This window comes from Cuculus canorus, chromosome 8, assembly GCF_017976375.1.
Source record: "Cuculus canorus isolate bCucCan1 chromosome 8, bCucCan1.pri, whole genome shotgun sequence".
Lineage (NCBI taxonomy): Eukaryota > Metazoa > Chordata > Aves > Cuculiformes > Cuculidae > Cuculus > Cuculus canorus.
This window is the reverse complement of record NC_071408.1, coordinates 1,165,423-1,179,382: the sequence shown is the minus strand read 5'-3', so window position 1 is coordinate 1,179,382 and position 13,960 is coordinate 1,165,423. Positions and strand designations below refer to the sequence as shown.

Sequence of the window (13,960 nt, the reverse complement as noted above, 5' to 3'; positions counted from 1 at the left end):
AGGAGGAAGCGAGGAGAGGTGAATGACGTGCAAAGAAGTCACATTTTGTAGGGATGCAGGCACTGAACAACTCTTGGAGATTTTGCTGCCCTAAGTGCTGATATATATTCCCTTTTACTGCTTTTTCTTGGAGAACATAACTTCCCTTTCAGGTAAGCACGGGTGCTTTCTGAAGTCTCAGCTTATAGGTTATTGTTCCTCCACTTACGAGCTTCCACGTGAATTTGCTATTTTCCCATAGCACAGATTCCCCTCGCAGTCTCTTTTGGTGTGACGGACACAGGGTCGTCGTGACTGAAGGCGAGCACATTTTTTGCTCTCTTAACATCCATTTGCAGAGTGTGCCTCTCTGTCCCACCTGGCTGTGTTCTCCCAGAGGTGAGGATGTGCGTTGACACGGAGTCCTGGAAATCCACCTGCGCACAGACATGTGTTGAACCACGGTTCTGCTTCTCAGCCCTAGAAGAGCAGTCGCTGGAACTGATTTTAAAGCATGCATTGCTGTTGGTCATTCACTTCTCTAGGAGCCATTTCCGCCAGAGCGGAGTGGGAAGGGAACAGGGTGCACAGGGAAACTGAGGCTGGCAGTCTCCTGTGTTTTGCCATGCTGAGCAGGTTCTGGGCCTGTGAGGGAGGATCTGGGCTCAGGGGTGAGGTCCCCTCTCCCCCTGGCGCTCCCCTGGGCAGGTCTCCTGTGCAGGTGCGTTGCTGTCACTGGCACGCAGGACGGAGAGAGCACTGGGGCAGTGCAGATTAGCAGAGCCGTAGGGAGTTCCCTGCTGCTCTGTGCTGGTCCCGCAGGAGGTGGGATGCCGGCACAACATCATCTACACGATGGGCTGGTTGTGTGGATTCCTGCAGACAGAATTGTGGAATGTGGAGTAGGACAGCTTTCTGCCTTCGAGTGGGAATGTTATTATGCGTATCTCCTAGCTGGTCCCTGTTCGCTGCTGCTGGGTGGGATTTCATCTGCCTAATTCCTTCTGATGATGAGCAAGCAGAAACCCAGCGCTTCTGTGGAAAGGACTGTGTTTACTTTTGGCAGAGAAACCCTACAATCAGTGTGTCACTTAGGCAGCACAAACATAACCACTGGGATGTAAGCGGAATCGCTGCATTTGCACTGCTGGCTTAATTCACTCTTGTTTCCCAGAGCAGCAGTCCTGTCTAATGCGCACTCTTGCCTTCTCAGTGTTTTACACACACAATGTACTCACTGATTGCTCTTTAATATTGATAAGGATTAACTTCCTTTTCTGGATGTTCTTTTCTTTCTGCAGAGGGAAAACCGCAGGCTCCAAGAAGCAAGCATGAGGCTGGAGCAGGAGAACGATGACCTCGCCCATGAGCTTGTAACAAGCAAAATTGCCTTACGGAATGACCTGGACCAGGTAATGCCAACAGAGATGGGATGTGGCTCAGGCTTGGAACACCAATTTTAGGAGCTCTGCTTTGTGCTCAAGTGAAAGCACGAGCAAAACATTAGAAGTGTAATTATTTGTGCCTTTATTTTCCTGACAGCCATGCTTCTAGTTGTAGTCAGAAAGTCCGATTTCCATTTGCCTGCAACCATAGCCGTTCCCAGTGGTGTCTTAACACTGACTGAACCTTCTCTGTTGTGGATTGTTTCAGAAAACATAAGCCATAACCTTTAGGCAGATGCCAAAGAATGAGCATTGACTTGAGGAGCTATCGTGTGCTTCTCAAAGACTGATTTTTGGGGAAGTTGCCTTGCGGAATGTCTGCCACCTTACGTGGATCTGTTTCCCACAGCAGTTTTAGTGCAGCCAACAGAATTCAGAGATAATGAAGTGGCGTGGCACCAAAAATGCGAAGGGCTCCTGGGTGTCCTTTGATAACTACTTTTGTTTCCTGAGAAGGCTGGAATGTGGAGGGCGGCAGCGTTCAGAGTCCTTTATCTCGTAGGACTATACTCTGAACGCTCCCCTTCTTGGAGGGTTTGAATGTGCCTCGTTAAGACACTGCATACGTGAGGGCTGTACTCCACCACACATGGTTGGTGCCTGGCTCAGTGAGGGCTGTAGTGCCTCTTATAGCGTAAAATCTCCTCCTGCAAGGGCCTCTCAATTTGATTTCCCATAGTTCTTTGGCTTTCTTTATCTAACCTCCAAATTGTAAACATCGTTGACCACGGTTGTGCTATTTGTATTCCCGTTCAGTCAGATCCTTAACAGTTAGGCGCTGCTGACTTGGATTCATGTGATTCTAAAACTCTGAGCTGTCTTGGTGAGCAAACGCAGGCAGAGATGCTTTTTGTGTGATGCCGTGGGCGGTCTTGTTTGAAGGCCAGAAGCAACGTGTTGAGGTTCTCCGTCTTCCCCAGGAAAGCTGTACGTAAAGCAGCTTTCTGTCTGCTGCTGCCCGTGCGTTTTTCTCAGGTGTCACGACGAGGCACGTGCCTTTGCCAGTCCCATCCCTTGCTCTGCTGCATTTTTGCAGTCTTTCCGTGGAGGAGGGTGGCTCCGTGACGCTTTCCTGCAGCCGGCTCAGTTTGCGGGCCCTGAAAGACAAGGGCACACACCTGCGAGGACAGGTGAGACCGTACACTGCGGCTGCTTGGAGAACCTGGAATGGACACATACAAAGAGGAAAGATCCATAGCTCCTTCACAGCATATCTTAATTGGGTCTTTCATCAAAAATACCCTTCTCGTCCCTGAGCTCTTTTGTTCAGAGTTGTCAATCTGATGTTTTCCCTTTCCCTGTTTTCCTTTCTCCTGCACAGGCATACACACACTAAGCAGGGCAGGAATCCTCAATCCATCTCTTCAGTCGTGGCCCTGGTGGAGATGCTTCTGCTGCCCACAGCCCCCACTAACAGCCTCGTTAATAGTTAACACTGTGGCAGATACTAAGCTAATACTACTGGTAGTGGTAGAAAACCAAACTGCAGCTCAGAGACAAGTTCTGCAGTGTTATTTGTTGTTTACAATGCCGTTTTCCCTCTCATATTTTCAGCAAACAGTATTATTTGGCCGCAGCCCTTGCCTGTTCTCGCACCTGCTTACTGAGCAGGAGTGGTGAGAGCAGGGGGGCTCTGAGCAGGAGTGGTGAGAGCAGGGGGGCTCTGAGCAGGAGTGGTGAGAGCAGGGGGGCTCTCCCAGCCCAGGGGTCAACAGCGTATATCCATGCATCGAGAAAGGCGTTTCTCTCCTGGTGATCAGTGAGGATAGTGCTCACAACAATGAGGCATTCCCAGTATGTCTCACCGTAAGCTTTGCCCCTCAAAGAAAGGGGACAGTTCGTGTTCTCATGTTCTCTTACACACACACAGCATCAATCGTCTCAGGGAGTGCTCATTCACGCTGATAAACAAATGGTTTCATCTGGTGGTTCTCTCTGTCTCTTCTCTACTTGTCTTCACCCGGACACTTTGTAAGGTACAGAACAGGCACCTAACGTTTTCTACAGTGTCTGCTTTCCCTGCTTACAGATAAAAAAAAATGGAATGAGTTCTCTGAAGTTACCCGGGAGCTGTCATGCTGCCCTCGCTTAGATTAATACTGTCCCCAACAAAATACTCTCTACGTCGCTATGTCTGTTTAGGTTGGATGATCTTTGCTTGTCATCTGGGTGTGGGCAACGTGGCAAAAAGGGTCCTTTGCACAGTTGTTGAAATACAATGAAGTAACTTAGAAAATAGCTACTGGAAGGGAGATTTCATTAAAAAAGGAGGTTAGGTGAGCTGTCAGAGAGCAGGAGAGGGCAATACTAACTCATTTTGGGTTTGATTCCGCAAAGCAGCTAGAACCTGAACCTGCGCTGCTTGTGAGATATATACACCAACAGATTTGTATTAGCACAGCTAACATCTGATTTACACCAGTGTTTCTAATTCTAGGCTGAAGACAAAGCGGATGTTTTGAACAAAGAACTTCTCCTGACCAAACAGAAGCTAGTGGAGACTGAAGAAGAGAAACGGAAACAGGAAGAGGAAACTGCTCAAGTAAGGCATTTTCCAGCTTTTTCTTTTCAATAAGCAAATACAAGCAAGAGGGTATGCAGAAAAGCATGGATGTGTTGCAGTTGCAGAAAGGATTTTGTCTTCAAAATGCAGTCGCAATTAAAAATTTACAGTGCCAGAGTAAATGTTTCTTTTAAAAAGTGTGTTTATCAGTGTTGTCCCTTACTTGAGCTCTGAGTGTTCAGTTTTCCATACCTTATCTTCTTCCCAGTATTGTAATAATCCTTGAGACATGATCAGACTGCTTTTAATTATCTGAACAAGGAGCTGGACAAGTTGTTGCCTTAGAGGCCATTCTGGATTCAGCTGCCGGCTCACTGCAGTAAAGCTGTGAACATTCCTGTCTGAAGCTAGAACCAGCAGCAGGACAGAGTTGAGGGTCTTAGACCTGGCCTCATACTCATTCGGAAATGTTCAGTCTTAGTTTTTCAATGCCACGTATCTAACATGCTGGCGTACACTGAAGTATGCTCAAAAGTGATGCCTTGATTTTTGGTTTTGCCCTTTGGCAGCCGTGACTGCAATAATCAAATGGTAATTCTTTGTGTCTCTCTGAAATGGAGGTTGCTGACTTCTCTGTTTGCTATCAACAAGGCAGTGAAGGTCTTTTTCCTGCAGGAAGGCCTCTCAAAATCATTGAATCACAGAATCACTAAGTTGGAAAGGACCTCTTAGATCGAGTCTGGCCATTCCGGTCAAAATGTAGTGGCTCTGAACGGTGGAGGAATGAGTGAGCTGTGTTTTAATGCAGTACCACAGACCAAAACAGATGTTTTTCTCCTGTTAGAGATGAGAGTGCTGAGAGACTCTTCTCCCTGCTCCGTCTCCAGGCAAGCAGTCCGTCTGCCCGGCCAAACCTGCTGTGAGAGTTTGTAGAAAACAAACACAAAATCAGTAAAATGCACTTAGCGGCCGTGCACGTTTGTGTTCTCTTGACCACACCGCAGCACCATTTAACACAGAGAATTACCTCACAGGAGAATCCTGTATACAGCAGGGACACACGCTATCACATTATAGACTTTTTTGTTATAACAGAGTATAATAGGTATTTGTGTATTGAGTAAATCAGACTTTAGTCTGAAGAACTGGAATTTGGTAAGAAGCTGCAGAGCAGCAAGACCTTGAGAGACCAACCTGATGACGTAGCTTGAGAACTTCTTTCAGTGTGGTGCGTAACTTCTCTCCTTCAATTCCCAGCTGAAGGAAGTCTTCCGGAAGCAGCTAGAGAAGGCAGAATCTGAGATTAAGAAAACCACAGCCATTATCGCAGAGTATAAACAGGTACCGTTCTAGAGACACTCTCCTGGGTATTTGTCAGCTTCCCTGACATGTTCTGAGAGCTGAATTTTCAGAGTTGCAGATCTCGTCTTTTAGAGACGATACGCTGCCTTCCAGGCTTTCAGAGAACAAGCATAAATCTTGTCATAAATCTTTCTGTGATTTTCCTAATAGTCTCCTAATTTAGGGAATCAGGAACTTAGTCTTTCAGCTCATTTTAGTACTGTGGAGTGACAGCTTCTTTGCTCTGTGACATAACGCAGTGTAAGCATTATAAACCAACGAATCCATAAAATGTTTTGCACTCTGTGTTCAGATTCTGTGTTGAATACTGCGATTTTTTTCAGTCTCATTAGCAGCAGCCATGGATTTGTTAAGGGGCAACGCATATATCTGAGTGAAGCAGAATTTAAGCAATGTTGGCTCTGACAAAAATCATCTTTAAAAAGCACAGGTTATTTTTTCCTATAGTAAACTTCAGCTAAGAGACTGCTTTTTCTGCTCCAGATTTGCTCCCAGCTGAGCACCAGGCTGGAAAAACAACAAGCGGCCAGTAAAGATGAACTGGAAGTTGTGAAGGTGAGAATGATACCTCAGCACATGGGGTGTTTCTAGTGCAAGTATTGCTAACTGCAAGGGATACAGAACAAAACACAAATTGAAGTTTAATGTACCAGCAGCGGTGCCCGTCCAGCTCCACTGGTAGCCCCACGCCCATTTTTCATGGGATACAGGCTTCTTTCCTTTCGTGGTTCTTTAGCTCATATCATTGGTTGGAACTCTTTTAAGTGCATATAGTGCTTGGCTTTTCTTTTTCCTGTTGTTGTCCCTGCTGAGAGGGCAGAATTGTCTTCCCTCTGCTATAGCTTCCAGTTGTTTCCTCAACTAGAAGCTTTTAGTACTCCAGGTGAACCTGATGCGTTGCTTTTTAATGACTTTTTCATGTTAAAAAATATACAGTTGTAGGACTGATGTTCCTATGATCCACTGAAAGAGCGGAATATCCTCTTTTGGTTTCTGCCAGCCAGGCCAGCCATGCTCTGCCTTCATCCGTGGGTAACTGGTTCGCTTCTCCCACTGGGAAGGAGCCTCCCTGTTGTGTGTCAGGCAGAAACACCGAACAAGCAGCAAGAGGACACTGTTGGCCCTTGCAGCGGCTGCTCGGTTGCCTCTGGAAATACGGAAAAGCCACCTGGCATTCTTCAAAATATCACAGTCTGTACTAATCTTGTCTGGTGCTTTTATGGGAGACGAAAAGTCACTGGAGTGGAATTTACTCTTCGGAATTGTGCTGGCATAAATACTGCAAAATACTGCGAAGCTTTGGTAGGAAGAGGCCTTGAGCAGTTCTAATCTAGGAGCGAAGTCTCCGTGCCTGGGCAGAGCGTGCCAAGTGGATTGTAGGAGTTTTTATACTGGTTAATATGCCCTGGAAATAGTTCGTGAACTTGTCAAATTCTTTTCATGTCAAATATGAGAACCGCGTACTAGATAGTTTGACACTACTGACAGAAAGGCAGTCTGACATCAAAATGGCTCTTCCAGGAAGCACAACTCTTGTAACATGGATTAAAACTGAGCTTTCTGGGTATTTCAGGGTAAGGTGATGGCCTGCAAACACTGCAGTGAGATTTTCAGTAAGGAGGGGACGCTGAAGCTGCCTGCTGTGAGCACAGACAATAAAGGCCTGGAAACAGATGATGAGAAGGACGCACTGAAGAAGCAGCTGAGAGAGATGGAGCTGGAACTTGCACAGACCAAACTGCAGCTTGTGGAAGCCAAGTGCAAAATTCAGGTACGTGGGATCCGGGTACCGCAGGGCTGGCTCCTTAACCTCCTTGCGCTCCGTCCAGAATAACGCTGAATCGTGCAAAAGAACGCTCCAAAAGGGGGCACATACCTGTATTGCTCTATCTGTCACCTTCCAGAACGATTTTCTGTCTTAAAAAAACAGAGAACTAAAAAAAGAGGTTTTCCTCTAAATATCTTCTGCTGTTTCAATCAGTCTTCTCTCGGCAGTGCCTGGGAGGCTGCAAGGGAGGTGTTGGATTGCAGGGACTGAATTTGAAGATGGTTTTTTTTGTTGTTAATTGATTATTTTTTGATCCATTCTGACTATTCTGCTTTCTCAGGAGCTGGAGCACCAGAGAGGAGCCCTTATGAATGAAATCCAAGCTGCCAAAAACTCTTGGTTTAGCAAAACGCTGAACTCTATCAAAACGGCCGCAGGCACGCAGGCGCCCGCGCAGCCCCAGCCGCCCCCGCCCCCCAAAGAGGGCAGCACATAGTCCCCGCCAGACCCCCACCAGAGCACAAAGAACAACCCCACTGGAACCCGGGAGGGCGCGTCCAGTGGCCTCTCCTCCTGGGGAAAGGACAAAAGGCAGGAGCGCGGGCTTGAAGTGAAATTCTTCAGTGTTTTTCATTCATTCTGATGTGACCCTTTTCAAAGGGGGGAAAAAAAATAATTCCTGTTTTATGTTGAATTCTTACTTCCCAAACTGCCTTGCTGAAAGCCACGTTCTGATACCTTCATACTTTTACACTTTATTTTCTATGACTAGATGTTAAATAAATACTTCAAATCTAGGTCTTTAATACATGACTAATTATTCAAAATTATTTTTATCTTGCATAGAAGGTTTTTTCTTCTTCTGGAGGAAGGGAGAGAATGGAAAATGCCAAGTACCGAAGCATAACCTCTTCCTAGAAAGCACAGTGTAATAAGTACTTGTGTGTGTGCGGGTGTCGGCGATAACTGACGCCCTGGGACCATCTCAGAAGTTTATCGCAGTGACTGCGTCCTGCAGAGAAGCACTTTTTGTAAAGCTTAGGCCATAGCAAAGCTAGTCTTGTGCTCTTGGCACAATTGTGTAGGAGCTTCCCTGGTAATTTCTTAGTTTGGATTGGTTTTTTCTTCAGAAATGCAAGTAGTGCAGTTCTTTTGTAGCACTGTTGTTTAACGGCTATTTACAGCTGAACTGGAATTTAACATAAAGTTACGTAGGTCCCTTTTTTATTTCATGTTTATACTAAGAATTCCAAGAAATAATTCCTTCCGCTGGGATAAAGGGAAAACTGCTCATTTATTTGATGTTTTTGCTGAGAAGCAGAGTTGATGACCTTGCATAGTTTTGACCTTTTATAAATCCCGTGCAATAGAGGGTAGGTTTTATGAATAGAAGTAATGAAAACCTTTCCCTGGGTCTATATTCAAATTCTGAATTTGACACAGAAATGAGGAATCAAAGAAATCCAAAACACTTCTGCTTCACTGATGAATAAAGCATCACAGAAGCGAGATCTGTTTGCTGCAAGTATTTGGGTAGGAAACGCTATGTTGGTATTACTTATTTTTCTAAAACCAAACATCTTCAAGTGGAATATGAAACGTAGACTTTCCCGTGAGGTAGACTTCTCTGATGATTCCCAAACCCGTCTGGTTGTTTTATATCCCTTAAGGTAAGAAAATACAAAAGCATTTGTTTTGACTGAACAGAAAGTGTTTATAGAAATACTATTGCTTGAACTGATGGAATATTTTTTTAATTATACTTGTCACGTCTGAAGATGGTCTTGCAGGTAAACATCATTAATGGATTAAAGGTTGTGTATTAATTGTTCCATTTACAAAGTTGTTCCAGGGACGTTAGTTCTCTTTTCATCTTTTTTTAATTCTAAGGAATGCCATATCTTGTCAGTTTTGTACAATAAAATTTAATGATACCCATCTGGTGCTTCGTTGTCAAGCATAACTGTGAATTATTTTAAACAGCATAGTACAAATGTAATGTTCCCTGTGCCAGAGGAATGATTCTGAAAGGCAGGCAGCTGTTGGAAGTAGAGGTCAAAATACAATCACTATCCTGGCACAACTGACCTGCCACGAAATTCTCTCTTCTAAGAGTAAGGCATTAAAAAATAAATGTCATACTTCAAAACATACCTCCAAGAACAGCGATTGTCGCAGATATCGAAAAGGGGGAGGAGGGAAGCAGAAGGAATTTCTTTTGCAAATATTAACGAAGTTATTTTCCCCTGATCACTTTCTTGCTAATAATATTTGCATCAATGTTTCCGTTCTCGTGACTCTCTAAGCCCAGTGTTAGTCATTCACCCACCGGTTCTGCTTCCCACTCAAAATGAGCTGTGTAATAAATTTTAAGTGACATTCCCAAATAGCTGGTGAACATTTGAGAGAACCGCGGTACTGACGAGCGACTGTTTGACAAGTGGCTGAATTTCTCATCGCATTTCTCTTAAATCATATTCAGCAGCGGATTTAAAACCTTGATTGGAAAAATGCAGTACTAATACTTAAAAGAAAAACAGTTAAGACTGTGATTTCCTGAGCAGCTGAGTTAACGTAGCAGCTGCTCAAAGATCTCGCACCTCCGGCTGCCCGCTGGGGAGTTGTGTCCCTCGCCCTTGTTATGGCATTTACTGGAGATGATTAAAAACAAACAGATGCAGGTGGATTCTCCCCACCTCTGGTTAGTCTTTTGCCAAATTAATGAGTTAAATCATCTCAAAGGGTCCAGGGAAAGCAAGCGGCTCATGGGAGCGGCCCTTCCCCACTTGATCAAAAAAGGACTGCTAACTAAACTCACCGAAGCTTTGACTCAATGTCTTTTTCAGTGTAGCAGCTCTCTGACTGTGGAAGTTGAGTTTCTGTGACAAAACCACGTCTGCTACCCGCTAGTGTGGTGATTTTGAAAGCCGGTGGGATGGCAGCTGGCGTATATCAGCAAAACCAGTTTCAGATGTGTTCTCACCCTCAGCAGCGACATGAAGCTGGTAAGGCCTTCCCACCTTCCAGCTGTAGGTCCTGGGTGGCCTCCGTAGCAGCGGCATTTGGAAGGGTCATATTTACGTGGAAACTTTTGTCTTCTTAGAACTACGGAAAGAATAAGAAAATAGCTCTATGGGATCATCTCGATGGATAAGCGTAGTTCTATTCAGAAAGGAGGAAAGGAGCAGGACGGCAGGATTAAAGCAGGGAAGCTGAAATTCTACCTGCTGGCTATAGGTGCTGTTGGGAAATGTAGCTTCCTGTGAGAAAGCGAGTCGGGGTTGTAATTAGCCTTTCAGCAGCGTGTGACGGCTGCGTGCACGCGTATCCCAGACCGACTGATCTGCCAGGGAGAGGTGGCTTCTTTAGAGTTTTAGCAGGAAATATCAAAGTTGCACTGAAACTGTTCTTTTCACGTGGCACCGGAACAGCTAACGGAGCCCCTGGGGCTGGAGAGCTCATGTTTTTGTCCTGAGTGAGTATTAAACGGTGTGTCCACATCAAATTTACATTAAGCATATTTTGAATTTTATAAACGTATATGTGGAACTAAATCTTATTTTTTAATTTTATTGAGGATGCGCCGTTCTGAATTAAAGCCTTTACTTTAGTGAGAAACGTCCAAAGAGTATTTTTAGTACAACTGTTTTATCTTGGTGGACTCTAATCTACTCCTGAGATGCCCAATATGAAAAAAGGTACTTTTTTTTTACTTCAAAAAGTTGTTTTTACTTTGACTGTAACACTTTACAGGATAAATGAAGCAAGGCTGATTTAGTGACATGATACATCTGTGAACTAGTCCTGTATTATCTTTGTGACTCAAACTTAACATTCTAAACTGATAGGACCTGTTTCACTTTAACAAATTCTACATGTACCTGGAGAGAATTAAAAACAATAAAACAGAAAATATCGTGTGGTGTTAACCCAAGAAACTGCAAAGACCCTGAGGCCTGTATGCATTTAATAAAACTGGTCTTGGAAAAAGCAGTCAGACAGGTAATCAGTACTGCCAGCTGACAAACGTGTCCTGCCCGTTAACGAGCATATTCTCTAGTTTGCCACAGCTAAGTTACATTGCTTACATAGGTAAGCAATTTCTTTTCCTTGTTAGACATTTTAAAGGACTTTGCTTGGTTGGCCCTTGAAATTTCTTTGAAGGTAAATGCTTCCATCTGTGCCAATGCAACTCGAAATAAAACCAGCTATTTACAAGGGGAGGGGGAGATAGAAAGTCAAAACCGGTGAGAATTCAGCCCCTTGACAAAGCATGAAGTATCCCATTGGCATAAGAGTCCTGATGCTGCTCACTGGCAGTTCAGGAGTAAAGAAAAATCTGAATTTACTGGCAGTGAAGTACCAAACCAGTGAAGCTGCATAGGTCATGCTTTCTCCACAGGATAAAGGTTGGGCTGTTCTTTTCCTTCTGTTAAGTAGTTGCAGCAAAATCCATGAAGCTACTTGTATGTGTGGGAGAACTATACCTCTTACTTTGATTTACTGCTAAGACTCAGGGATAATTGGCCTCCTTGTGCATAATCTAATACACGTGAATGCCTTTGGCGTTGAAAACAGAAACACTCTTACCTTACAATGCCGTTTTTCTTCCAACTGCTAGAGAGACGACCTCGGTACCTGTTACAGTTAGAATGTGACCATCAGGGCAGAGATTTTCCTCTCGCGATAGAGGAACGGTTGTGGCTGACAAGCACACCTCCGTAGAGCCGAACCCTGCAGGCAGCTGCCCGCACGAGACATGCAACGCCGTGCGTGCGCCGTGCCGGGCATTGTGCTGTTCTTGCAAACACAAAGGCTTGAACTAAATTACTTTTCCACCTGTTATGCTAATATCCTGCTGGGAGCTGTGCCATTGCCTGCTCCCAAGTTAGAATACTGTGGGGAAACAAGGAAGCGCCCCAGTCTGGGCCTTTCGGGTTAGGTTAGGCGTACGTCACGGTAGCCTGTAACACCGGGCTGATCCGTGGGTCGGTTTGGGGAAATCTAAAAGAATTTGCAACTGGATAAACAGTACTCAGCACTGATCGAGATCCTATCTTTCCCGAGTCAGAAGTCTACATAATTTATGTCAAGATTGTGACTTAACACGTCCAGGTTAATCCTCCAGGAATACAGGGCTCTCCATTTCTCCTGGATTCCAACTGCTTTGCTACTGAATGTATTTCATGATATTTTTACCTGAAAAAGAAAAAAAGATATGGTAAAGAATTAGGACATCACTTCCTCTTATTTTCTTATTTGGTGGGACTTGCTTTTATTTAACCTGTAAAGGAATATATATGTATCTTTGGAAAACTATATCTTATATATAGAATAATATATAGGAAACTGAATCACAAGGGGATAAATACATCGAAAGGATTTGGCATCACAAATTTCATCTGTGATTTGATCCCACCCGAATCCTCGGCTGTGCTCATCCCCTTTCAGTTTCTCTTATTTTTGTATTTTATATAATACATGGATGGTACTATCAAGATGTTCTTAGCTTTTTCTCCAGTTCCCTCCTTCCAGCAACCCCCGGGCTTGCACTGGTTCCGACACCACCTTCCAAAGCGGTGCCTGGAGCTCTCTGGAGCTTTGGGAATTGCTCCTTTCCCGCGGAAGGCGATTCTCTGTCTTCTCCGTGCTGGGGAAGGACGGCACGCGAATGCAGAAAAGTGTCTAATGATGCGTGATCCAGACCCGTGTCCCTCGGGATTCACTCCAGCACGTTGAGAACGAGGAGCAGCTTTAACGCTGCGGCTCCGTTCCAGCGGTTTCGCAGGGTCGGAGCTGCATTCGTGGTCCGGGCGCGGATCCTGAAGGGGCAGCAAAAGAGAGAGCAGCCCAGCGGATTGAACCGAGAACAATTCAGTACTGCCAGTACCTGTGTGACAAATCCACGTATTATATAAAGTATAATATGGAAATATAAGTGTGATGCTCGTTATTAAAAGTGCAATTCAATGTACACGGTCACAACAAATGTTTACTTTTCTAATTGTTACCGAATTGTTTGGATCAGTCCCTTGTTTCCATTGTGTGAGCGATGCCTTGTAAAATAAATGGAAATATGAGTACAATGGGAATAAGGTGCTTATTTTCATGACAGAGAGCTTAAGGCCATTTGCGGTGGGCGGGCGGCGCTGCTGCTTCGGTGGGAGGGGCAGCCGGGGCACGGCCACAGCCACGCCCCCTCAGTCAGACCCCGCCCCTTCACACCAGGCCACGCCCCTCCGCTCAGGCACCGCCCTTCACCCCAGGACACACCCCTTTTCCAAACGACCACGCCCCACATAACATGCCCGTATCCACTCAAGCCACGCCCCCTCCATTCAGACCCCGCCCGTCTCCCCTCAGGCCCCACCCCCTTCACCCCAGTCCGTGCCCTTCTCCAGTCAGAACACGCCCCTCTCACATCACTTTCCTTCCCTCTCCTCAGGCCACGCCCCTTCCTCAAGCCACGCCCCCTCCCCTCAAGGACTGTCCCCTCCCTCAAGCTTCGCCATCTTTCTCAGCCTACAGCCCCTCCCATCAGGACTCATCCTCTCCCCCCAGGCCACGCCTGCAGCCCCAACCCCGCCCACCTCATCAGGCCACGCCCTTTCACCTAAGGACATGTCCCCTCCCTCAGACCACGCCCTTTTACCCCAGGCCACGCCCACACCCTCAAGCTATGGCTTTTCATCTCAGGCCACGCCCATCTCCCCAGACCACGCCCTTTTACCTTACACCACGCCCACCACCAGGCCACGCCCTTTCACCTCACACCACGCCCATCTTTCTCAGGTCACGCCCACCCGGGTGCCCAAGCACCGTATCTCCCCTCAAGCACCGCCCCCTCCCCGGCCCTCGCCACCTTTCTCAGGCCACGCCCCCTTCCGTCAGGACACGCCCTCT

At 45.9% G+C, this 13,960-nt stretch overlaps 1 protein-coding gene across 9 annotated transcripts in view; it reads left to right on the top strand.

Annotated features, from left to right (window-relative positions):
- RABGAP1L (RAB GTPase activating protein 1 like) overlaps window positions 1-13,169 on the top strand; it is a 223,838-nt gene extending 210,669 nt beyond the window's left edge. For 5 of the 9 annotated variants that reach the window (XM_054073605.1, XM_054073608.1, XM_054073607.1 and 2 more), the window contains 6 exons: window positions 1,281-1,391; window positions 3,862-3,966; window positions 5,185-5,268; window positions 5,773-5,844; window positions 6,863-7,060; window positions 7,398-13,169. In XM_054073605.1, the coding sequence (XP_053929580.1) occupies window positions 1,281-1,391; window positions 3,862-3,966; window positions 5,185-5,268; window positions 5,773-5,844; window positions 6,863-7,060; window positions 7,398-7,553 (726 nt within the window). In that variant the 3' untranslated portion in view covers window positions 7,554-13,169. The remainder of the gene's footprint in view (window positions 1-1,280; window positions 1,392-3,861; window positions 3,967-5,184; window positions 5,269-5,772; window positions 5,845-6,862; window positions 7,061-7,397) is intronic. The other 4 variants (XM_054073599.1, XM_054073601.1, XM_054073602.1 and 1 more) reach the window with 1 other exon arrangement.
- The last annotated feature ends 791 nt before the right edge of the window (window positions 13,170-13,960 follow it).